We start from the raw sequence: 25,096 nt of genomic DNA, 5'->3' as shown, positions 1-25,096 counted from the left end.
CATGCTGCCTCATGGTTTACGGCTTTATGCATGTGTGCATACACACACAGTGTACTAATGTCTTGAGGCTTTATCCATGCATCCCGCAATGTGTGGCAGCCAGCGCTGACGTCTGGCCTCCACAGATGAATTCCATGTATTACACACCGGCTGTTCTCACTGTTGTCCCTCTTTGTGTGATTTAACGACTTCCTGGGCAGCGAACTCTCCACAGTTCAAACATGGCGTTTCATTTTGAGCGCACCTGAAGAAAAAGTCAGTCTGCTGGTTTGTCTGTCAGCGGTCATGACCAATAACATAACTGACATAAAGTACCAAACCTGCAAACAGGGTGTTGAAACGCCTTTAAAAAGACTTGCAATCTGCAGCTCAGTCAAGACAAAACAAGAGTTTAAACGGGGCACAACACCCACAGATAGGCAAATGTTTCTAGCTGAGAAAATACTGTGTAATGACAAGATGAAGAAAGCAGCCCAGGAACAAGATGCAGGCAATTTCCTTCATAGTCTTGATTTGAGTTTCAACAGGCCTTGGCAGGACTTCACCAAACGCTGATTTCAGGGGGATGAATGATTGCACAGACAGGTTATTTACAATGAACTATGAGACGGCATGAGACCTGTTCCAACCTTTTCACTCTTGTAACTCACGACAGGGATTAAACCGGTTTTTCGCCCTGCTGCTCAAAGGTACAACCTGTACATCGGCCACAAACCTCAACACTATGAAATTTCTTCTCACTTTGTCTGATGTCCCTGATTTTGTAGAGAAATGGTCATGTCTTTAATTAGGAGTTTTAATTGAATTGCCTATTACCCTCTTTCTACCGAGACATCAATCACTGCTCTGTAATCGGGAAATTCAATCCGGACAGCGAGGCATTATAGGTGTGATGATTAAATGAACACTTGCTAAACCTCTCCCATGAAATGTTCAATCACAGCTACCCAGAGTCCTATCCGGTTTATGACTCTCCGGTCTAATGTAAACCGCATGTTACAGTCGCCAAAAAAATAGTTTTTTAGCAATAATCTCTTTTCTCTCCAGGTATCCATCCTGCATGGAGCTGGAGTAGTTTTGACACTCATAACCCTGCGTTATTTACACAGCCAAAGAGCAAAATCATTATATTGTAAAAATACAGGTTACATTAGAAAAAGCCGTGTTTAAGACCAACACACCCACTGCCAAGATGCTGCTAAATCAGTGTGTGGGGAAAGCATTACACTCTGTCCTGCTTTTCATTTTGTTTGTAGTTTACACTTTGGAGCCCCGGCCAAACTTCTTATATCATTACATTTGTTAAAAGATATTGGCATATTGGTAACTATGGGAAGTGGGGCTTTGCAAAAGGTCAGTTGTCTGCATCAAAGACTTGTGTGCTCAGTTGCGTATGTGCTCAATTTAAATGTATGACAAACACCCGTGCACTGCTTATTTTTAAACCTTGAATAATCAGAGTAAACTGCATCCTCTATGTATCCTCCTGTAGACCACAGCATTAACACGACCTTGAGGACCAGAAGGACAGGACAGTAGTGGTCTTAAAACAACCCGAGGTCTATCTTACAGATAAAAGAAAAAAGTCACACGTGAAGTGGTAAAATATTGAGTTTTCCGACGAGCACGGAAATCCCCTGCGCGATAGATTGAGGGCTCGCACGTCCTTTGAACTCCAATCAAATATAAACTGTGTCAAACCCATTTCTATAATTCTATATCCTGCACACTATGGAAGAGGAAATTGCATTGAGGTTCTCAGGATAAGAGGCTGATAGTGTGTGAGCTCTAATAGGGTGTGTTGGCTATCCAGTTGATTTAATCAGAGAGTGTGGTTACCGATAATCCTATTTCATATATGGGTCCCATACTAAGTCCCCCGGCAACACGTGCGGCAGCGCGGCAGAAAATCTGCTGCACTGTGGATTCCGCGGAAGCGTCCACGTGCTGGACTGCTGCTCTCTCGTGAACATGTCAAACCACTGTGTGCCTGACAAGTCGGTAGAACGAGGAATATAAGAATATGATTAGCCTGCATGCTAGCCAGCAGGCAAACACGAGCACGTGTGACACAAATGCAAACCAGATAAGGACAATGAAAACCACGTAAACTGTAGACTCCACTGCTGAACCCATCATCGTAACTCTGAACAGATCTGTTTCCTTTAATATTCTTTGGAAATCAGAATCAGGCTTCGCTCTCATTGCTCTGGATCTCACTAAAAACATCCTGTATATTCGTAAACAAGTCTGATCTGAGAAGAATGTAGGCAAGCAAGCAGGAATACCAGATTTGTAAGCAGAGACGCGCAGCTGTTATCTGTGCACATTATATTTCAGAGCAAACTGTTCAGTAGCCACACAAGATGCTGTGTGAGCAAAAAAATGCAGCTTGCAAGCTCTGGAGATGTAAAAAAAAATGACTTCCTGAAAAAGTAGTACAGACTCCAACATTTCTGGACCCAATACACATCTGCAGACAGAGTTCAGCCTTATACTCTCTGCAGTTTGTCATTGGAACTGCTTTAGGATGATATTCTATCTGGCATCATGAAGGGGAATCAATTCAATGCACACACAACTACCAGGGCGGGGAGGGGCGGCCTTCTTTGTTCAACCGGTCCACCGTCTATTTATGACTTTTCTTTGTGGTGGGAAGACAAAAGCACCACAAATCTCTATATTAGATGGTTGGACTCCACATTGATGCTGCCCTGCAATGGGACCCCCTCCTGCCCAGAAGTACCACAACTCCACTCCCTTTGAAGTAACCACAATTTTGTATGCTCCTGACATGACAGACTTGTTTTCTTCCGTTCACAGCCAGTGTTCCCACTAAAGCAGATACCTTTACACACACACACACACAGCAGGAACTCAAATATTTATGTGAACTCATGGGGGATGTCAGTTCTTTTTATGGGCTCAGACACTCTGCATTGTCTTTTTGTAAGACACTTACAGGGTAGAAGAGTTCAAAAGGTCAATGGGTGGTTAAACGCTTTGCTGATTTGGTGATTGTTACTGACCTCATCATAATATGATTAGGAGTTGTTTTCCTGATCCTCAATCTACTGCACTCTAACCCTTCAGATATTTTAATGGCAAAGCTTAGAAATTAATTTACAACCACTGCATCACATTTGTACAACAGCAAAAGCATTGAAAATCTTTTTCTGATTTCAAAAATTCATATAGCAAATCCAAGTATAGAATATTCCAAATTGAAATTGCTTAAATTCATTGGTCTAAACAACAATGTCAGGTATGTCCAGTTCTATACTGTTTTCCCCACTATGTGCACTGTGACAAAAGATTGTACACTGAAGTTAATTTAGCAATTCTTAATATGATTATGTCGTCCAGATTCAAAAAGTGTCTGCTCGTGTATTAGACCCACCATAGAGATATTGAATCCATATAAATACCTCCTCCCTACGTGTGAGACGAAGACAGACATTAATAAATTGTTTGACCTTATGATACCTTCAAAGGATATTTTTCAGCCTTGGAGGCAAATCCCTCAAGATTAGGGCCAAATGCAGGAGATTTGTTTGCCATTGTATGGTGTTTGCCAGTAAACACTGCTGTTGGTTCTGGGACTGAGTGGTTTACAGAAACGACAGTATTCTCATGCAGAGCCATTTTGTTTAAGTTTGCTTTAGCATAACAAAAAGCAGGAGTGAGGAAAGCTTTAAAAATAAATAGTAAACCTCCATTTATGGAGGGTAAGAGGATAGGGATTGTAGGCCAGCAGGGCAGTTTCCTCTCTGCCTGTGCACATCTCCTGCGGATGCATTTGGGAAAGTGGTTGAGAATGAGTGTCTTGGCATGAGCAAATTAATGTGAGTGGTCTGGAATCTTTCTAACCCAGCATTTGATGATGTACAGAGGATCTATTTCTGGTGAAGTTCAAAGGGTCACAGTGGCTCTAAAACATGTTCTCTCAAAAACAAGTTATCGACAAGGTCATCTGGGTGTGCAGCTAAAAGCTGGCACGTCATCTTTCCATGGCGTCGGCTTGGGAAATTTTCCAGCCAACATTGTTTTAGCAAACCAGCAGTTCATCAATGTCGACCTACTTTGGCCACAGGTAATCTTATTCAGCACTTTGTTATGCATTTTCTCATCTACGCTGCTCAAGGTCACCATGTGCTGTTCCATTTACTCTGCAGGTAATACGACTGGGCTCTCCCCACGCACGCACGCACGCACGCACACACACACACACACACACACACACACACACAATAAACAGCTGTGAAAGAGTGTGGTTGTGTAGAGAGGGACAGATTATGAGTCTCTCCATCCCTGAGTGAGACAGGTAGTTTCCATGCCAGCCGAAGCCCAGGGTCGCTCTTGGCAACAGCAGAGCTGCTTCCCTGCCTCCGACCGGAGAACGCAGCATGATGTATATTTACACATTTCACAGGCAGCTGACCAATAGGAATTTATTATCTTAAATAGACAAGCAAAGTGATGATGTGTGTAAAAGAAGGATTAGAAGTGCTGATGACGCAGGTAGGGAATAAAAATCCAGACAGTTAAAAGAAACCAGGGCACCAGACGGATATCTAGAGCATCAAATGGCACTTTAATCTGCCAATAAATGGAGAGATGCTTTTAAAGTAATGTCGGAACTCACATTAGAGGAGCCAGAAGTCACTTTATACATAGTTCCTTTAAATCTTTTACCAAATGTAGTTCACTAATGAGTTATATAAGAGATTCGAAAACCTCTATTATTTAGCTATATACAGTATTAAAATGTGGACTCTCTCTCTTTCTTTCTCTCTCTCTCTCTCTCTCTTTCTCTCTCTCTCCTTGTCTCTCTTTCTTTCCTTCTCTCTCTCTCTTTCTTTCTTTCCTTCTCTCTCTCTCTTTCTTTCTTTCTTTCTTTCTTTCTTTCTTTCTTTCTTTCTCTCTCTCCAGACTTTAAATAAAATATATTTCATGATAATACTACTCAAATTCTTAAACACTAAAGATTTATGTTTACTTAATGGTATTTAATAAACAACTGGAACTGGAGAAGTACAAATAATCACTCCTTGTACATTTCTGACAGAATATGGTGTTTAATAGCTACTTCTATTAAAAGAAAACACACTGACAGGTGGTGGCCTCGTCTGTCACTACTGCGTGTAACCGTAGCAACCACAGCTTAGGTATAGACCCTGGAAAGGAGGAAAAAGGGGTGGAGCTTGAATGAGGCATGCAGGAGGCAGGAAAGATGACAAGAACATGTGAAATCATCCAGATGAATTTTGAACCGGCATTAGTTCCATTTAGATATGATTACCTGTTTATGATTTTTACAGTTAAATATTTGGCTATAAATTGTAACATGACATGTGACCTGAAGAGAGCATTTGAATGGGAGGCGAACTCGCATGCAGGTTTGGCAATTTTGAGGCACAAATATGAAAATAATGAGTGTAACACAATCCTATTTAGTTTGATAATTTAAGTGCCCTGTAGTTTATCTGAATAGTTTATAATTAAAATCCTTTTTTTTTTTTTTATAATTTAATGTAGCCGCTAGGTGGTTTCGGAGCAGATAGTTTGTCAAATAGAACTGTTTTAACACAAAAGAACATCTCCATCCACTATGTCCAACTCTGCTTGTCGTTCTCTTCCTGTCACTTTTCAAATCTTGTTGACTCACTCCTTCCACCTGTCAGGACAGCCTGACGCTAAACACTCTTTGTGGGTGGGATTGAAAAAGACTGAGAAAACAGCCAGGTGCAGTTGGATCTCCAGATATGTAAACTTCCAGCTGTAGACACACACTAAATTACCCGGAACTCAAATCAACACCTACTACTCCATATTCAGTATTGTAGGATTGTTATTAGTTTACACATTCCACAGATACCATAACACAGTGGAGACACACCTACTGTGGGCTTGAAACTATCACTAAGTGGGTATCGACATGAGACTCTGGCACATGACCAACAACCACAGCCACTGAGATTAACAACACATAATAGATTTAATTGGATGGATGGATGGATGGATGGATGGATGGATGGATGGATGGATGGATGGATGGATGGATGGATGGATGGATAATTACTTTATTAATCCCACAAGGGGAATTTTTTTTTCCGCTATAGCAGCATTATAGGTAAGCAATAAAACAACAGTAAAATATTAAATATAAAAATGCACAGTATGTACAATAAATAAATTACAAATAAATTACACTACTAATTGCTTTTATTTTTAATCTTAGTAATGTCCCAGAACAGAAATGACAAGGATAAACACAAAAAAACCCATCTCAGATTGCTCCTTGAGCTGAAAAAAATAAATAAAAAAATCACAGTAAAATTATTCTCTTTCAAAGTAATTATAAATAATGACATCTCTTCTCTTTCATTGTTCAATTTTCTGTCCTCCTTTCTCCCAGCTCTCGGTTGTCTTGCATACAGCAACTGTTGCTAGGCAACAGATCGCACCCACCCATATGCATATAAATACTTATATCACAACAATACAGTCAATAAGAGGACTAAGTATAGGTTGTAAAAGGATACATGAAAATAATCACATCAAGGCTGTTATTATGATTTTCAAATTCGTTTTTTTTTCAGCATTACACTTGTTTGTTCAGGGATGTTAGAAGATAATATAACATACAAACAGTAATGTGTGAGGATTTGGTAATGTGCTACGCCAAGGATGGCTTTTTGAAACATCATATTCAAGTCAACTAGTTGTAATATAAAAATGACTTCACCAATGACTTATCCGTCAAACGTTTGTTCACTGAACGAAATGAAACCAGAAGCAAGACAAACTCTTTGAACCCAGTGTAAGCAAGGCCAAAAACAAAAGCAGTGGTGGAAAACAGCTGAAAGCACAGTGCTTCAAGGAAATCAGATATTACTAACCATAATATACAGTAGCACGCTGCGCAGGCATCATCACATGCTTTGTTAAAGAATGAATGGATGCAGCAGGTGAGTAAGGGGCAGGGCAGAGAAGAAGAGTTTAGAGCACAGTACAACTGAAAAAGAGACCAGAAGACGCGTGTTAGCGATACACAGGCATACCTTCAAAATTCTTTCACGCTCACCCAATCTTGCATGCACTAATACACCACTTGCACAAGTTCAGACCTGCAGTGTGAGGGTGTGTGTGAGCTGTTTTTGCACCATGTGTGGGAAGACAGACAGGACTGGTTCTCTGCTCCTGTTTCTCCACAATGGCACAATGAGGTGGAAAATTCTGCAATGACTGTCTTCTATTTCCTAATGAAGTCATGAAACTCTGACAACTGACCTGCTGCCATTGTTTTTCTGTTTTAAATAAATGCTCATTTAAAAACATGCCAATCTTTCAGATTTGTGAGGATTGTGGAGATGTTAGACACTAAAAGAGCCTCTTGGTAAAACACACTTTATCTTAATTCAAAGCATCCTTAGAGCCAGACAGTTGATCTTGATGTCCTCAAGATAATCGTCTCTGTCTTTGCTGTCACTTGCGTCACTTTTACTGTTTCTAAAAGCATGGTTTTCTTACATGAAATTTGCCCTTTGGACAATGCTCCCTTCAATCTCAGTAGTTCTTTCTGTATGTATATGTTGCAGGATATAAATCTGGGCTGTATTTGAAACTGTTAGTCAATTTCTGCAGTAAACAATGTGTTTCTTTACACAAACCAAAGTAACCTGGGCTCTCTTCCTCATAAGTAGCTTAATGAACTGAGACCAACATGCTGTGTTCAGTCTGAAATAGTCCTGTGAATTTAATAATGTCTTGTAATAAATAAGGTCTTCAATGCTCCATGCAAACCATGTTATACCAAATGTGATCAAAACCAGGATCAGACTTTAAAGCAGTGTGAAAGAAACAATGAATCTTCATTCATTTATCAATTTGAAGCACTACAGCTGTACGGAAAGGACACATTGACCTCCATCGTGATCAGAGTTTTTCATATTCTTCATCATGGTACTTGTTTTCTATGTTTGAAGGAAACAGCAACATCAGCTTCCTTTGTCAGTGGTGTAATTTTCCAGTTAACTTCATAAGGCCATGGGAAAGGGAACCCGGAGAGAAAAAAGGAAATGTGCTGCTTCTCTTTCCCTTCCTGACCTTCTGTCTCAGCCATCCATCATCACTGAGGTTGGGTGTAAGGAGCACATTGGATGTCTGTCTCCTGCAGCATCTTTCTTTTATTTCACTGTGCTACATGTATTGTCTGGTGTATACAAGACTGCACAAACAGGACAAGTTGTGTATGAGAGAGACAGAGAGGAAGCGGGAGAGGGAAGCAACAAAATGACAAACAGAGCAAACAGGCGACAGATGCTGACATGAAGAAACAGGAGAAAGAAAAACAGCTTACTCTCAAATTCAATACATTCTGCTGCTTTTCAGTAAAGCACTGAGAAGATGACACCACCACATATCTGCAAGCCAACTAACTGACATAGTTAACAGGGGATCCCTGGCCTACATGTTGTTAGAATCTCCTCTGCCTTTTTTCCCATCGGCCTGCACAGGAGTGCAGCCAAACTGGCACGTGGACTGAGTAAAGCTACAACCCTCCAGCGGGCAGGCACAAGGGGCGAACAGATAGATACGAGCCCAAGATACGAGCTCCGGACCTGCAGAGAGCCTGCACTCCTCTCCCTGCTGCCTCTTTGTCAGCCTGACCACCACCACCACCATCGCTGCTGCTGCTGCCGCCTCCGCTGCACGGGCATTTCCTCTCCAGCATGCAGGCAGACACACAGAGTGACTGCAGGCCCTCTATATGACCACATGAAGAGACTGCACCCAAACTGAATGCCATGCTGCAAGACACACTCAGGGGGATCCCCTTATACACTCACTTATTGTAAGACCACAGTGAAATACTGCCCCTTATTAGAGGCAACAAAAAAAACAACCACTTGTAATTGTACATTCAAGCAAAATGGATCCTCATCGTGCGTGGAAACGAGTGTCCCTCCTCTCATGCACTGAGCACAAAAATCAAACCCTCACAGAGGAATCACTGGTGATCCTCCAGCAAATGTATCATGCAAATAAATATCTTAATAACCAACCAACAAATGACAAGGAAATTCCAAGCAATGATTGAAGATCTGAACAAAAATGCAATACGAGAGAAAAATGGACAAAAGCCATCCTGCTGTTGAACACATGTGCAAGACATTAATCACCACATCCCTCCATTTACCCTGTTGATGCCACCACTAATTAGGCATGAGCGAAACGCGCTGTCCCTTAAAAAAAAAAAAAAAAAAATCATGTAAAAGAAGGTGTGCCATTTTTGCGCACCGCTGTGATGTGCCTGAGAGGAACAGCCTTACCTGAATCGGGGGGAATCTTTTATACATTCTTCAAAGTCCACCGTCATTTTTGCGTTTTCTCGTGTATTCCCACCTCAGTCTGCTAATGTCATTGCCCGCGGCGGGATGTCGCTTGAACCGTGCGGATAGTGACTGGTATCCACTGTCGCGCAGCAGTCTGTCGCCCCTTCTACCGGTGGCACCGTGACACAAAATGCGAGCTCGGTGCGCGGCAGGCAGATTACTACTACACTACTGCTGCTGCTGCTGCTGCCGAGACAGGAGAGGCGTAGCTGCATCTCGGAGACTGAATGAGGAGGGAAGAGCGCCGCGCAGACACAACCTGCCGTAACAGCCCTGCAGGAACACAAGGAATCATGGGACGAGGATAGAAACATGAGATTTGAATTTCAGAAGTGTTACACCGTGAGGAACAACATATATGGATGCAACAATCAAAGAAGCACATAATGATTTCGGCCTATTATATAATGTATAAGTAAAGTCATGTGAAATTCAAGATTTTTCATTAATTGTGAATTTACCTCATAGAACATAGTAAGACTTGAACCTAAAATAGGCTAAATATATACGCCATGCCTAAAAAAAGGCTTCAGGTTAGGTTTCTGGGTTTATGTAAAAACTAAATTCTGAATGAGACAAACAAATATTTTGCATAAGCTTCGACTCAATCGAAAACTATAGCTTATAAAAGCACAAGCAATTATTGACTATCAATAATGTTGCCCACATCTTAAGATAATAACCCAGTTGTTTCATAAAAAGTTTCGTCAATTTTAACATTTTGAGCCTTTAGAACAAATATATTGAGTTGAAAGACTAATCTCAGAGTTTATTTTACGCTCATCAAGGAAATCAGGTTTTAATTTTAGACTGCATTTGACTAAAATGCTGCAATGAAACGAAATAAAAGAGCACTCATATAAGAGGCTAACGTGTTTCTACCTTTCCCTACTCAGGTTATCTTAAATCTTCTTCCCCTGATTTCTCCTGTTGACTGTCTTTGCCCACTCACAGCTGACCCATCTTCAAAATGTCTACAGTATCTGGCTTCAATGATTTTAAGGAGGATGGTTTAGCGGCTGGAGCGACCAGGCACACACCCCTTCCTTCGTAGTGACGTAATCAACAGGCGACAAACAGGAGCACAACCTCTGAGGACGCTCTCCTCAAACATCCAGAAAAAGAAACTTTTTGCTTGTACCTAATGCTCAGGTTTGCTGTTGTAGCGGCTGCACTGAACATACATGTCACTTCTCTGAAAGTATACAAGCACAAATCGAGTTGTCAGTCCGCGTGTGGTCGAACATGCCGCCAACGATAGCCAGACATGCTAGCTTGTCACAGCGTGCGTATTTTACACGTGACGTCTGTTAGTTTTATTGAATTAAAAGTAAAGTGTCACACCAACCTGCGTGCTTATATCCCCTGGGGAAGCTGGAAGTGGGGATTCTACTTCACCAGAAGTCTGCGAAAATCCATCTTTTTGTTCTGGCTGTGAAACATCCACATTCCACATATTAAATTCGGACCCGTAAAAAAAACGTTTTGCTGTGATTCATCGCTGATTTAAACACGTGCAATATGCTTAGAGACAATTGGAGACACCATGCATAGCTGCGCGCGGTACCTCATCTTTTTTCAATACGTAGGAACAAAATACAGGTATGTTACAGGGCGAGAGGAGGGGCGACTTTTTAATCTGTGTTTTTAATATGATCATTTGGTTAAATCATGATTATTTCTGCAGCGGTGTGGTGAAAGTGCCTTCACATCAGCTGGGCAGGAAAGGAGTCCAGGACCACTTGGAGGTAGGCTGCGTTTTAACTCACAAGTTTCAGACGTGCTGAAGCACTTGAAACGATCCTGATCTGCTTTGTATCTGTGTGAGTCAGTTCCTCTTGCAGTGAGCAGCTGAATGGTTTCATTGATCCCGACCTCACATCCTCCACATTTCTCATCTCCTGATCAAAAGCAGCATCCTTTACTTTACTGACAGATGCATGACTCGATCCAGATCACTTCAAGTTTTGTCTTTGACTCAAATCACTTTTATGTGGTGCATATAAATGCTTAAGCGTAAGACAAAGAAACACTTGAGTCACTGTCAACTTTACATTTGTGGTATGTGGGGATCTTAAAACATAAACCAGATGGCTTTGTGCTGGTTGTGGTGAGTTTTCTGACAAATATATATCGAACGTTTTTATTTTCTCAGTGGTTACAGTAAATATCTCAGATCATCAGTCTGCATGTAGGTGACCGTGTCACATTAGACCCGGACAAAATTCCTCTTTATAGCATATGATTCCTTATATTTTTTCAGTAGTACCTAATACTCTGGAGTGTTCTTGTGGGAGTTGAGCTGTTATCCATAAACCACATAAAACCATGTTTCTGGTTCACATCGAGCTGGGGACCTTTACTGCATGTCTTTCCTCATCACCAACCCTGATTTCCTATGTGCTCTCCACTGATTCTACTTTCTCTTTATGCTGTTATTTGTTTTGTTTAATTATATTTCTGCAGAGCAACTTTGTTCAAAAGAGGTTGTTTTTTTTAAGAACTATTTATATGTCTCTGTGTGCAGGATGCGATCCGGAGGCTGAAACCAGTCAACCCAGTATCTCTGTCAGTGTCCAGCAGGACGGACACAGGTGTCCACGCCCTCTCTAACTCCGCCCACTTTGACCTCCAACGCAAGAACGACAAGGCACCGTTTACTGAAGACGTCCTTGTTCAAGCTCTCAATTTCCACCTCAGGACCGAGCAAATAAGGTGAGTCAGGGCTCCTCAGATGAGGGTGAACTAATCCCAAAAGTTGAGCAGCTGAGGTCATGGAAGGTATGTCATGATTGTTTTTTTAAGACTTTTAGTGTGCCGTCTCTAAGCTGTGTGCCTCATCTCTCTATTACATGAGATCAAATGAGACATTTTATTAAACAATGAGACAATAAAAAAAGACGTGTTATTTTTTGCTTTGCTGAACAATTTATTTTGTAATTTTATAGTTCTGTGCATGGCACCACTTTTACCTGTAAATCCAGTGATGGCCCGAAAAGCAGCTCTGTTTAGGTTCTTGCATCCATCAGGAGACACCTGATTGGTCCCATATTCATTCTGCAGAATGACCATATTGCAACTGATGGTGTGACCTTCTTAGAACAACACACCTTGAAAAACTGTGCAAGTGTATCTGGAAAAAGTGGTTCCTTATTTAAAGGAGAAGGGTGGTCAGACCAAATATTGATACCATTTCAATTTTTATCTATTTTTAGTACTGCACTTTATGAAGTTAATTGGTAAATAGAAACTATTTCTGACAATATTTTTGCCTGATTATAATCACAAAGGCTTTAAAATGAAATTCTGGTTTCATTAAGTTCATATAAACTTTGTGATTTTACAAAACATTTCTTCCATAAAACTGATTGTTTAGCTAACGTTTAGCTCACTTTTAGAGAGAAACTCTGTGCTTTATCTCATTGATAAAATTTGAATTTATTTACTCATTGTGACTTCTAAATCACAAGATAATTGCACTGAATCAAACCTCAGGGTACACAACAAGTATGCATACACCCCTTTAAAGACTGCATCTCCAGAGGACGTATCATTGTTAATGAATTACAAACAGAAGCTCGACTGAGCTAAACATCAGCTTCATCAGTGATTTGTATATGAGTGATATGTAGCTTTGGTGAAATGCTACAAATTCACCTGTTGAGCATTTAAATGAAAAAAGGCATCTTCAGACAGTGTTTAATATGAATCCTCTCTGTCTCCTCTTCGTTTCTCCTCATTGTGCTTTTCATCATCTCCTACTCGTAATCCCTTCATTACGCATATGTGCATTATTCAAAGCCATAGTCCTTCATGACTGCTGTGGTGTAAACTCCTCTGATACATACTGTATATTGGCTTAGTCAGCAGCTTTTCTGGCTGCTCCAAGAGAGAAAAAGTGAGAAGCAAAGGGACACAAAGGATGAGACATGGATGGATACTAAGGGAGAGAGGGAGTAGGTGAGAGAAGGTGCCGAAAAGACAAAGTTTAGAGCAACAAAACGGATCATGATACACAGGGTGAAGAATGAGTGTGTGAAACAGAGCGAGCCGTTTGGGAAACACTCGGAGAAGTAGAGGGATGGAGGGAAGGGAAGCTCCCAGCATCCCGTTAATCCCCAAACCTGCAGAGAGAAGGTTAGAAAGGATTATCCCTGCTCTGCTTTTTGGTCTGTTGCATCCCTCAGTACACACTCACGCACACAAACACACACAAACACATACTTTTTGGTTTCAGTAGACACTTAATAACACAGTGTCATTTATCACCTCGTAACTGCTTTATTAAAAGATTCAACCATCAGCAATGTTCATGCACTAACGCACTCCATATATTCAGATTGAATGGATGTATTTTTTTTTTAATTCTTAATCTGTCATAAAAACTAAAAAAACATTGTCAGATTTGACACCCCAAATCAGGTTTTCACTTTGCACACAGTTTTTGTTACAGCAACAATCATAGTGCAATGCCCGGATCGTAGCTTTTGGTCTGCAGCCTCCTGAGATGGAGAGCCAAGGCGAGATTTAAACATAGACTGCCCACTGTAAAAAATATCTCCTCCTGCTGGTGCTTCACTCCCTCCTCTGTGCTGCTGTGAAAACGGGCCTCAATTAGCCTGAAATGAACGGTCCTCTTCCCATAAGGGGAAAGTGCTGAATAGCAAGAATGGTGCCACGCCACACAATGCCCCAGTTCCCAAATGTGTGAGGCCGCGCTTCGTATACTCCTTATGAAAATTTGATGTGTGTGTGTGGTTTGGGGGGCCAAGCGAAGGCTGTCACTTCACATCGGAGCAGCCGCTGAAGGCAGACGCAAGGGTTTCCTCTGCCACGTGTCACACACAATCTCCTCCCCTGGAAACGTAACCTAGTTTCTCTGGTTGTGCACACACACACATATACACTGAAATAAACACACACATGGGCACATACATGTGATGTGCCATTGTTCTCGTAATTCCATACATATATCCATGCTTATATGCCACCACCACTTGTCATCTCCCATGTTCTCTAACACACAATGCATGGCTGCACTGACAGTGTGCTGTGTGTGTGCAGCACAAACATGTGCGGACCAACACTGTCGGGTGCCAGCGTGCTTTGTGCAGTCACAATCACTCTGCTGCAGCTGGCTCAAGCTCTTTGTTCTTTCAGTTTACATATGAAAGCTTTAAGGAAATTCCCACGTGTTAACAGTTTAAATTATTGCATCCTGGCCTGATTATTACACTCTACTGTCTTCATTACCTGTGGAATTACGAAGAATGACAAGGACACCAGATATTTAATGACATTACTTTGCTTATTTATAATTTAGATCATTTGAACAAAAAAAAATATTCCTCAAAAATATAAAACAGCTAATCTCGCTTTAAGTCTCGTGGGCTCCTTGTGGAATAAAAAAAGTCTCCTCGGGAGTTTTAGCTTATATAGTTTTAGCATTATTGTATATGATTAAAAAAAAGACTGGAAAAATGTTTTATTAAACATAATTAATATCGCTATATTTTCAGTAAGAGCTTGAATGTACTGTAAAGCAAGCGAGAGCAGCTTTGATTTACGTTTATTGGACCTGCTTGCAGTCGCAGTGTTTGTAATGTCAGTTTACCTGGTTGATCGACCATCGTAGTCGAGACGGAAATAACTGATCATATATTGGATGGATAAAGGTGAAATCTGTTACACACCTTTATGCCATCCCCATGATGAATTGTAATAACCACATCCATCCCCCTGACGAGTGTCATCATCAGGTCAAAGTTTTTATTAGTCCAGAACTTCTGCAAAGCTAAAGTTCCCATCAGTAGTTCAATGTTGTTAGTGCTTAATAGCAAATACCTGAACACTAAACCGCGATCTAGGTTGGTGTATATGGTGAATATAGTGCACAGTGGTGGACAGCAACTAAGGACAATTACTAAAATACTCGTGAAATATTTTGATGTACCTGTGCTTTATTTAGGTATTTCACATTAGAGGGAAGCAAAGAAGGAGAGATTTGCCCAACACCGTCTGTGAACTCAGCAGAAATAGTCGATTTCTGTCAAATACTGCCAGTACATTTTTCTAAAGGATTGAGACATTTTCATAATTGCTGTTGCATCAGACACGAGGACGACTGGCACCACAGTGAAGTATTAGCTTCAGCTCTCCTTTGAATAGTTTGAAAATCCCAAAATATTCAAACCCTGTTTCTATTCAAAGCCTCTGTAAATCCTTTAGGGTTTATTACCCAGTATTATTAAGTTCATTGTTTCAGCATCAACAATTTGCACATTGTAGATTAGAGTGAGTAAATAAGTTTTACGTGTGGAGGTTTTATCAGAAATACCAGTGACATGCTTCAGGCTACTTTAAGATGTCAACCCAGCATCATGAATACATGAAATGCACCAGAGTTATGACATCCATCCCCGCCTGCATGTCCCGTGTTATCCTGCTGGAAACCCATCAAAGAGCCTCAGCATGTGAATGATGCAAACTGTGTAACTATAAGTGCTTGGCTTTTCAGGGCTCTTGGCAGCCCTTTTAGGGCTTCGACAGTGCCTTTGTGTAAAAAAAAAAAAAAAAAACTGCAATTTTGGACAATGACTTATACACAATTTTTTCTAGCTGGCAGTACAAATGAGAGTATTAACAAAATCTGTCTTTGGGGAGCGATTCAATCGGAGGAAGAAATACAGTAAGGTTTGTTGTCTAGTTTCGGTCCAAACAGCCTCCAGACTTCAGATATTTAAAGATCGGCTCCAGGTTTGTTCAGAGATGTCTAAAAATACCTTTTGTGTTGAAAGTGAGGAAAGTTCAATTGTCTGGTGACAAATTCTTAAAATAACATCTATGTCTCCTTTACTGAAAAATCCAGAATCTCTTATCATGCAAATCTTTTTTTTTTTATTTCAAAATAAAATAAAATTAAAGATGTCTTGTATATCACTGTTCATTCTTAATGTATGTTCAATGTAGGCTTCAAGTTTGCACATCACACTGGTGAGAGTTGACTATTGAACTATGATTAGCCATCAAACTAAAAGACAATGACTTCAAATTTCAAAGTGAAAGATGTCTTGTATATCACTTTTCATTCTCGGCCATCAAACTAGCTCTGAGACACACTTTAAACTGAAATTTAAGGTGAGCTCAGAGATATTTTTCCCTTTGACCAGATGCATTTAGTGTTCCACCCTGCACGTACATCATTCTGTACTGTGATGTTTAAATAGTGAAGAGAACAATTTGTAAAACCCATTTTTTTGTGAGAAGGGGAGCGCCACATTGTTTTTTTTACTTTTTAAATTACTATTTTATACCAAAACTCAGAAAATCTTTGTGTACAACATGCTGCATGTTTTATTGATGAGTTCTATAAATTAGAAATTACTGCGTTTTATAGTTTTAGACGTCTGTTTTAGAGTCTTCAGACCTGAATGGATCCTAGCTTTCACTGCAACTGCTCTTTTGCCCTCTTTTCTAGGATCACCCAGGCCCGCCGTGTTCCTGACGACTTCCATGCCCGCTACCGTGCCCAGTCTCGGACCTACGTGTACCGAATAGCGCTGGGAGTCCACCACCACTTTCTCCTTCCCCTCGCTGACTGCGATCTGTGCTGGAACCTCCGCAACACGTGAGTTATCTCGGTCCATACACCAGGCCTCCCTTCATTTACTCATGTCTTCGTATCCTTCTTCTTTTAGTGTGTGTGCGCATGATGATTCCCCTTAGAAAAAAAAGAAATCCAGCTCAGAGTGAAGCTCAATCAAACTGCACACACACACACGCACACGCACACGCACAACTACAACTACACAGAATCCCAATAAACTCACGTCAAGCCTTGGAGAAACAATGCCACATTAAACACATGAATAATCCACATGTGCCATACCGGAACTACAAATTAGGGGCAGTCAAACAAAGTGTTTTATCTGAGCTGACATCCCAAAAAAACAAACAATGGAGGAGGAGAGAAAGGAGAGAGGGTGGACAGAGTGAGAAGAGGGAAAGAGATGTAACGGCGAGAGGCTGCGAAGCCTCCACGATGTTTCTTTTAGCTGTGAGCGAGCATGAAGGAAAACATTTCAGAGAGTGTATGTTTGAGCATTTGTCTGCTCCTCGCTCTACACTTTTTTGGGGGAAAAGTAGGGCAAGATAAGCTGCGGGCTTATACACATGCAGAACAACACCCACGCATTTTTACCCTGACTGTGTTATTTTTTTTCCTCCTTTCCTTTCTCCATCTCTCCACTTGGTTTTTTTTCCCCCTCTCTATCGCTCTGCATTCCCTTCCCTAATTTCTCTCTGTGGCGTCTCGGCTTCGTTACCCCCTCCTCCCCCCCCTCTCTCATGTTCAGCATTCATCTCGTCGTTCCACCCCTGAGCGTCTCTCTGTTCTCTCTTTGATCTGCCTTTCCCTCGTCATCTCTCCCACTGCAAGAAATACGAGTCAGACGATGTCGCTTTTTTGCAAGATTGTTTGAATAGTGAATCAGATTGCAGCAGAATATTAGAAATTACTGAAAAGATGGCCATCTCTTCATATCTGATATAATTATGTCTGGATATTTCCTGGTAAGTACCCGGCTTTCGATCACCTTTAACTAAAAATTGTTCTGTCAATAAAATATGAGAAAATAACTCAGTAAATGCCCGGCACACAGATGTAACAAAGAGAAAAGCAGCAAATGTTCACACCTGGGAAGCGTGAACTGTAGAATATTTGTCGCTTTGTTATTATGTCAACCAACTCTTCACTTAATTGTCTTGCCTTTTCATTTCTATTCTCCACGGATAAATTGATGAAGTAATAATTTCAGGCTTTTTCAGTTCTGAACTGAAGAAGACGTTTGGATGAAAAAAGAAATGTCATCAAGAAACTAAAAGAAGTCCAGATGCAAAATACAGATTGACATAAATTAGCCAGTTAATTACAGATAATAATAATAATAATAATAACAAAAATGCCCGGCCAGCAGCTTTGCAATAGTGTATTAAAGCTGCATTTTGAGCTACATAGACATTGATGCTAATGCTAACAGCGGCCTGATAACATGTTTAGCAGATATAATATTGACCAAATTCACCATCTTTGGTTAGCATGTTAGCGTGCTAATTGGCAAAATGTATACTCCAACCTGATTTTCTTATTAAACATTTACATGGGAAGGATAGATTGTAAACAGTTAAAACTTAACGAGCTGTCTGACATTCATTGAGCATCTTAATTTGCGTTCAAGATCTGAAATCAGTGCTTTAAGTATTTAATTTGTGAGTCACTCAGCTCCCTCCTTCACTTTCCCGCTCTCTGTATCTCTGCCTGCATCCCTCTCTGTCAGATCATATTTAAGCAGTGACAGAAGCAGGACACTGTAGAGAATCTGAGCACGGAGCTTCGCTCTCCCTTAAATGAGCCGGTTGGCGACATGCTCTGCTATCTCATGTGGCTTTGTCCCTCCGAATCTTCATATTATATAAGTCTGCCAATAAATTATTCTACTTTGAAAACAGGAACACAGAGGCCTGAAAACAGGTTGTACTTAATGTGTGCGCTTCCGCCCGACCTCGCTGTTTAGGAAGGTCACTTTGGTGGCGGTATGACAGTCAGCCTGCAAATTCAGATTTAGGAAGTCTGTTGATCTCAGACTCACGTCTTTCCTGTTCTTAAAATGAATTATTTTCACGGTCCCTTTTCACTCCTTCCTTTTAATTCTGTCTCTCATCAGGGAACTGGATGTGGACGCCGTGCGCGAAGCCGCCACCCTGCTGGTCGGGACTAATGATTTCAGCAGCTTCAGGGCAGTCAACTCTGACATGCCCTTTAAAAGCCCCGTGAAGACGCTGGACGTGGTCACCGTGCTGCCTGGAAACTCCTTTGCACGTGCACACTTCCACAGGTAGACTACAGTATATATTCAGGTAGCCCAATCGCATTGGTTAACGGGAGTCTGCACATCTGCTGACTTCAGAAATGTCTCAATTTTCACTTTGAAGCTGCATGAATTTGGGGTAGCACAACAAAATGTAAACAAATCATTGATATATATCGTCTCATTTTACAATTTAAATGTGTAAATAAGCAAATGTTTGCCCACACGTTCGCCATGTCAAAGTAAAAATGACGATGTGAACACTGTGCTCACAACTTGTCTTAGTTATTGCATGTTTAACACCAAAAAATTACAACGTTTTAGACAGACTCACATCTTCTAAATCCATTTAAGATAAAAGTTAGTTGAGAAAATCAATATCACTCATGCAGTCTTATGAATATGGATCTGGAGCAGCCACTTATCTTAGCTTAGCTTAGCGCAGAGACTGGAAACGGAGGGCTCGCTAAATCCTCTCCATCAACACCTCTGAAGCCCACTAATTAACATATTTTGTAGCTGCTTCCTTGCTCTCCTTCTTGTAAAATTATATAAAAAAATGTCACTACAAAATATGCGCTTTTTACAGTTGAAACAACAGAAGATGTAACAGAGGAAATAGTGCTTACGACGAGCTAACACGTCCAGCTGTTCGATCATACAAAATCTAAACATTGTTTGTGTTAATGAATGTGTTGCGTGTGATTGTATGTCAAGCAGGTTTAAGTACTTTAGACAATGAGGGTTGAGTTTAATCCGCAGCAGAGATGGAAAGGTCGAGTGCTGGAAGACCGAAGCAGAGAGAGGGCCGCGCAGGCTTTGAGAGATTACACGTCCATGGGGGTCGCTCTGCATGCCAAATACCACTTTCATGGGCATTCATTATTTGCCCTGAAAATACGGTGCACAATATGGGCATGGGCAGACTGTTAGCAGTCTGTAAATGCCACACAGTCCCTTAACCCCAACACACTTGGTGCACGAACAAGCTGTGAGCACCAAGGTTACAGATCTGTAAAATCTTTTAGAGCATACTTGCACTTAAGCGTCTGTGGTTGCATTTTCAACAAACTAAAAACCTTTTCCCTCTTTTTACTCGACAGGTTTCCCATGAATGAGCCGATACGAGCTAACATTTGTACCAGTCAGGTTTTGGTCCTATTGAAAGCATACAGTTGAGCTGTGTTTAATTTTTCATGAGGGGTCACTATTCTAAGTAACAGGGATGAAATAAGAAGAAACTGAGTGATAAATTATTGAACAGCCAAACGTTGAACTCAATTTTTGATCCTAAAACAGGGAGATGTAGCCGAATTCTTTGGTCTTCTTTCAACACAGAAAAAAATTGGTTATTTCTTTTTCCCTCCTAAAATTGTTGATATCATTTTCATACACAAGTGAACAGCTTTCCATTTGCGTGAGCCGAACTGTATTAAGTTTGAGAAAGTGCATGTGTATCCCAGAGGATTACTGCTGAATGTGGACTGTGATAGTCATCAAATGTCTAGATTTGTATGTTTTATCACTATTAAACTCTACTGCCATCTACAGGATTTGAACATGTGGCGTTTAGTCGGCCACAGCTCTAACTCGTAATGTTAATGAAAGTGAAAAATGATTAGTGAATCCAGCCTGTGATTACGAACCCATCCAAATTCAATGGGCTCTTCCTTGGTTACACTCTTCCAACACATTTCTGGACAATCAAGCCGCTAGTTTTTCCATAATCCTGCTGACAAACAAACAAACAAACTGCACCAAAAACTTCACTTCGGTGGATATATTTCTCTATTTTTTTGGTTAGAATTGTAATCACAAGCATGTTAGCATGAGAATATTAGCATGTAGCAAAAAGCACCACTGTGCGTAAATACAACCCCAGAAAGGTGCTAGCATGCAGCCTCTTAAGTCTTGTTGATTGAAAAATTTATCTTTTATTAAAACATTTCTGAAAAAAGTAATTTAGTTTTCATAAACTAACTTATCTGTAAGTTTATGAAAACTAAATTGACTTTGACTTATCGTTTCACCCTACCGGCCGTCCATCTCAGTAAAACCAATAACTCAAAATAGTCTTGTATATCGAGACCGGAGAAGCAAAAACACATCTTAAAGGAGCAGTGTGTAGGATTTAGTGTCAACTAGTGGTGAGGTTAAATATTGCAACCAACTGCAATCCCCTCGGGGATTAATAAAGTGTATAAAATAAAAAAATAAATTAAAAAAATAATGTGTCTCATCACAGTTCAGTTGTCATCCATTCAGCTGAGACTTTAGAAAAAAGGGGCGGCACGGTGGTGCAGTGGTTAGCACTGCCACCTCACAGCAAAAAGGTTCCGGGTTCGAATCCGGTCCTGGGCCTTTCTGTGCGGAGTTTGCATGTTCTCCCTGTGTTTGCATGGGTTCTCTCCGGGTTCTCCGGCTTCCTCCCATCATCCAAAAACATGCACCTCAGGTCAGGTTACCTGGCGCCGCGCTAGTGGCAGCCTGCTGCAGCAGCTCCCCCCTGAGAGCCCCCCTGCTGTAGTGAGGAAATTTCCCCTCGGGGATTAATAAAGTGTATCAAATCAAAATCAACTGAACACCTCCCACCTCACCCTCCCTTTCCAAGCATGCAAGTGAATCTACACTGCGGAAAAAACAATTCTTAGTTTCAGTTGATTGTATGCTAATGAAAACAATTATGAATATTATATTACATTTCTGCCAAATCCTACACACTGACCCTTTAAACGATCACACTAGATGTCACTAGATGTCACACCAGACATTACATTATGCACATTTATGTTACACGTTACTCCTATTCATTAAAACAGACACACAAATAAACAACATATGACAACATGAGACAGCCATGCTTTATCCTAATTTGAAGATACTGTACCTCAAAGAGTCCATGAGATAACAGCCTGCTATATAAATCTGTCTCCACATTTATTACTCTTCAAATGTATTCAGACGGCAAACGCTGAGTTAAATTTGCATTTGACCCAATTCTTCCCATGTGCCTGTTTGTTCTTTTCACGCTTTCCTGTCCAAAATAAATAAAAAAAAATTTGTAAAAGTCAGGGAGTTGAAATAAGGGTGCTCTAAATCAGGAAAAGATTTATATTTTCTATGGCATTCTTTATTTTCTATGGCATTACACATAATCCTGTTGGGCCTAAACTGCAGTGGCGTTTTCAGTGACATTTAAACAATTGTGTGGAACGAGGAGAGTCCCGGGCTCTATCTGATGAATATCTATCTGCCTCCGACTCCGTCCACGCAGACGGGGATTGAATTGAAATGTTGAACAAAAGAGAGATAAAGGCATCTTTACACATAATAGACATGAGACAGGATTCTTTTACGGTTCGAATAAAAGATTTGTTTTCAGAGTTTGGTAAGGTACAGCGAAAGCACATTCTTAAGGAAACATTTTTATTTGTTGTCATCCGTTTTATTTATTTTTCTCTTGCAAAAATAGGTGTTTTTCTGATCCACCCTGCTCCTTTACTGTATAGTTGTTCCTATGGGACTGAATAATCCCACATTACATCTGACAACCGTTCAAGATACTGTTTTGGTTGCGATGCGACACTGTTACCCCCATGGTAACATTTAACCTTTTATAGTTTTTGCACATTTAGTGATGCCAAATAGACTTCCAGCCTGCAGGGCTTCTTCTTATTAATGTCACATTTCATGAGAAGTGTCGTGAACGTGCCTTAAAGACGTTTCTGTATAAATACTGAACATAACACTGGGTTTGGTTTATTCTTCCAGAGAGATACCCTTCTGGGAGCTGACTTTTACCAGCAGATCTTTCCTCTATAAGCAGGTTAGTTCCTCTTCATTCCTATAAAATGTGTGTGTCATTTATGTTAACTTGTGTGCGATTGTGTTGCAGTTTGTTGTGAGTAAGTAGCACCATCTGCTGGTGATGAATAAAACCCACGCATCACAAATAACGGTCATTCAGCATAAAGGGACCATTAAATGTCCAAGACATGCAAAGTCTTTAGTGGTGAATTCAGTGTATATGAAAGTTGTTTCTGTTGCCCTTTGCTGCAGGTGCGGAGGATGACGGGGGCCCTGGTGGCAGTCGGCCAAGGGCGGCTCTCAGTGCCCCAGATAAAGGGGATACTGGAGGCCCGGGACTCTCTGGCCTACCCACAGGGTCTGGCTGCTCCCGCCCACGGCCTCTTCCTCACCAGGGTGGACTACAGAGAGACGGGTGAGTAAGGACTGAATAACAAACAGCTCGGGTAGGAAGAAGTCAGACAAAATGTGAATCGGCTTCGCCCCAACATCTCAGTTATCCAATTATACTGTCAGAATAGTATTATATGCATTGTATACAAGTAATTACCAGCTGCTTGGTTAGCATAGTTCGACACTGTTACTCTCATGAAGTCAAGTTTACCCAATGCACTATACTAAACATATCAAAATGTATCACATCACAAAGCCATTCATTTTTCCACTATATACCCATTATTGGACTCATATTCAGACTGCAGGGAGGGGCCGGTCTCAAACCTGATGCTAGTTAATAAATATATCAAATAATACCTCCTATACCAAGATAATAATTTAAATAAAATCTTATCTTAAAGTCTTGTAGTCAAACAATTCAGCCCATTCAGTTGGATAACTCAATTGAAACAGCTGATAATGTATGAAGATGTGTTGCAGAATAAGTTGGAGGGCAAGTGTTTGCCTCAGAGATGTAAAGGACTCTGTGGGCCACATGACAAATCCTGTACAGGATCACTGACAAGACAGCAAAGAGGCAAAAAGAACCGCAGACTTTTGCACAATCTTCTTCTCATGAAAATCAAACCATCTGTGGACGCAGTTTAATTTGATGTTGAAATAGGTTGAGAATCACTGCTGTGGAGAATTTCAATGTTGCGCAAACACAGAGAAATCCGCTGTTGGGAACACACAACATGCGCACATCCCTCTGGTGTCTCTAGTTGCTTTCAACATTTATCTGCCAGAAATAATATTGTGAAGCAAAAAACAGTTTAGTTTTTGACTCCATGAGGTTTTTCATAGAAGTCAGACATAAATTAAGTTCTGAGGTTGCAGCGCTGTAGTATCAGTATTAAATGCCCATTTGTTAGGATTTGTGTAAATCTTCCTACCAGCACGTGTGAGTTACCTCTTTGTCTCTGCCTCCTCAGACCTGCAGCTTTTTTCCTCCACTGGCAACTCAAAGAATTAATTCTACTCGAATACCTCAATTCATTTTAATATATTCCAATATTACTGTATGAAATCAATGTAATAAAGCTTGTGTTTATGTGTACACAGATTTTTTTTTTTTTTTTTTTACCAACAGCTTTACTTTGAATCAGTGGTCCACACTTGTACAAATGAGCATTAAGACTACATATAGATGAACTTTTAATTCAACATATTAAGAGTACATAACTGTGTCCATGAACGCAGCTCAGCTACAGAAGACCACACACCTCGAACCTATCATTGTCTACACATGACCTTCAGGTTACAACAGACAACTCACTTTGAGCCCGGTCAGGCATCATATACATTTGTGAACTGGGTTTTCTAGGTTCTCAAAATGATCAAACAAGGTCTACAACATGTGGGGAAGAGTGGTACGTTCTAAAGCCAAAACTGCTTTGTGTCCATGTTCTCTCGTACAGTGGCATTACATCACAGCTCAACAAAAGTGCACACTCTCACTGATAATGTATACATCCAGTTGTCCAAATAAAACTGCATACACTGCTTCTCCTTTCCCCCCCAAATCTTCAGGCCATTCTCGTCGATTCTCGGCACACTCGTCGCTTCACTTCCTTCCAATTTTGGCTG

At 40.7% G+C, this 25,096-nt stretch overlaps 2 protein-coding genes across 2 annotated transcripts in view; one reads left to right on the top strand and one right to left on the bottom strand.

The window, feature by feature from the left end:
- The window catches only part of LOC138203044 (arf-GAP with coiled-coil, ANK repeat and PH domain-containing protein 3-like), a 51,035-nt gene extending 41,428 nt beyond the window's left edge, over positions 1-9,607 (bottom strand). Inside the window, exon 1 of the mRNA XM_069157566.1 lies at positions 9,336-9,607. Within this exon, the coding sequence (XP_069013667.1) occupies positions 9,336-9,382 (47 nt within the window). The 5' untranslated portion in view covers positions 9,383-9,607. The remainder of the gene's footprint in view (positions 1-9,335) is intronic.
- An 874-nt stretch (positions 9,608-10,481) lies between these two features.
- pusl1 (pseudouridine synthase like 1) lies at positions 10,482-24,566 on the top strand. The gene is made up of 8 exons (XM_069157551.1): positions 10,482-11,000; positions 11,086-11,146; positions 11,926-12,113; positions 16,876-17,025; positions 19,121-19,291; positions 23,036-23,090; positions 23,324-23,486; positions 24,442-24,566. Exons 1-8 carry the CDS (start codon positions 10,945-10,947, stop codon positions 24,480-24,482), a joined length of 885 nt encoding a protein of 294 aa, XP_069013652.1. The 5' UTR covers positions 10,482-10,944; the 3' UTR covers positions 24,483-24,566.
- Positions 24,567-25,096: the final 530 nt, after the last annotated feature.

The sequence above is a fragment of the Embiotoca jacksoni genome, unplaced genomic scaffold (assembly GCF_022577435.1).
Source record: "Embiotoca jacksoni isolate LCO1_2020_lvr unplaced genomic scaffold, fEmbJac1.0.p SCAF_1, whole genome shotgun sequence".
Taxonomy (NCBI): domain Eukaryota; kingdom Metazoa; phylum Chordata; class Actinopteri; family Embiotocidae; genus Embiotoca; species Embiotoca jacksoni.
Note: the sequence above shows the minus strand (reverse complement) of the source record. Positions and strands in the feature narration are given on the sequence as shown.

Bases quoted from the DNA above. Each gene is read 5' to 3' on its own strand.
- pusl1 (XM_069157551.1), top strand. From the start codon at position 10,945: ATGCATAGCTGCGCGCGGTACCTCATCTTTTTTCAATACGTAGGAACA. The intron at 12,114-16,875 runs GTGAGTCAGGGC...CCTCTTTTCTAG, and splicing joins CTCAGGACCGAGCAAATAAG to GATCACCCAGGCCCGCCGTG. The intron at 23,091-23,323 runs GTTAGTTCCTCT...CCTTTGCTGCAG, and splicing joins GATCTTTCCTCTATAAGCAG to GTGCGGAGGATGACGGGGGC.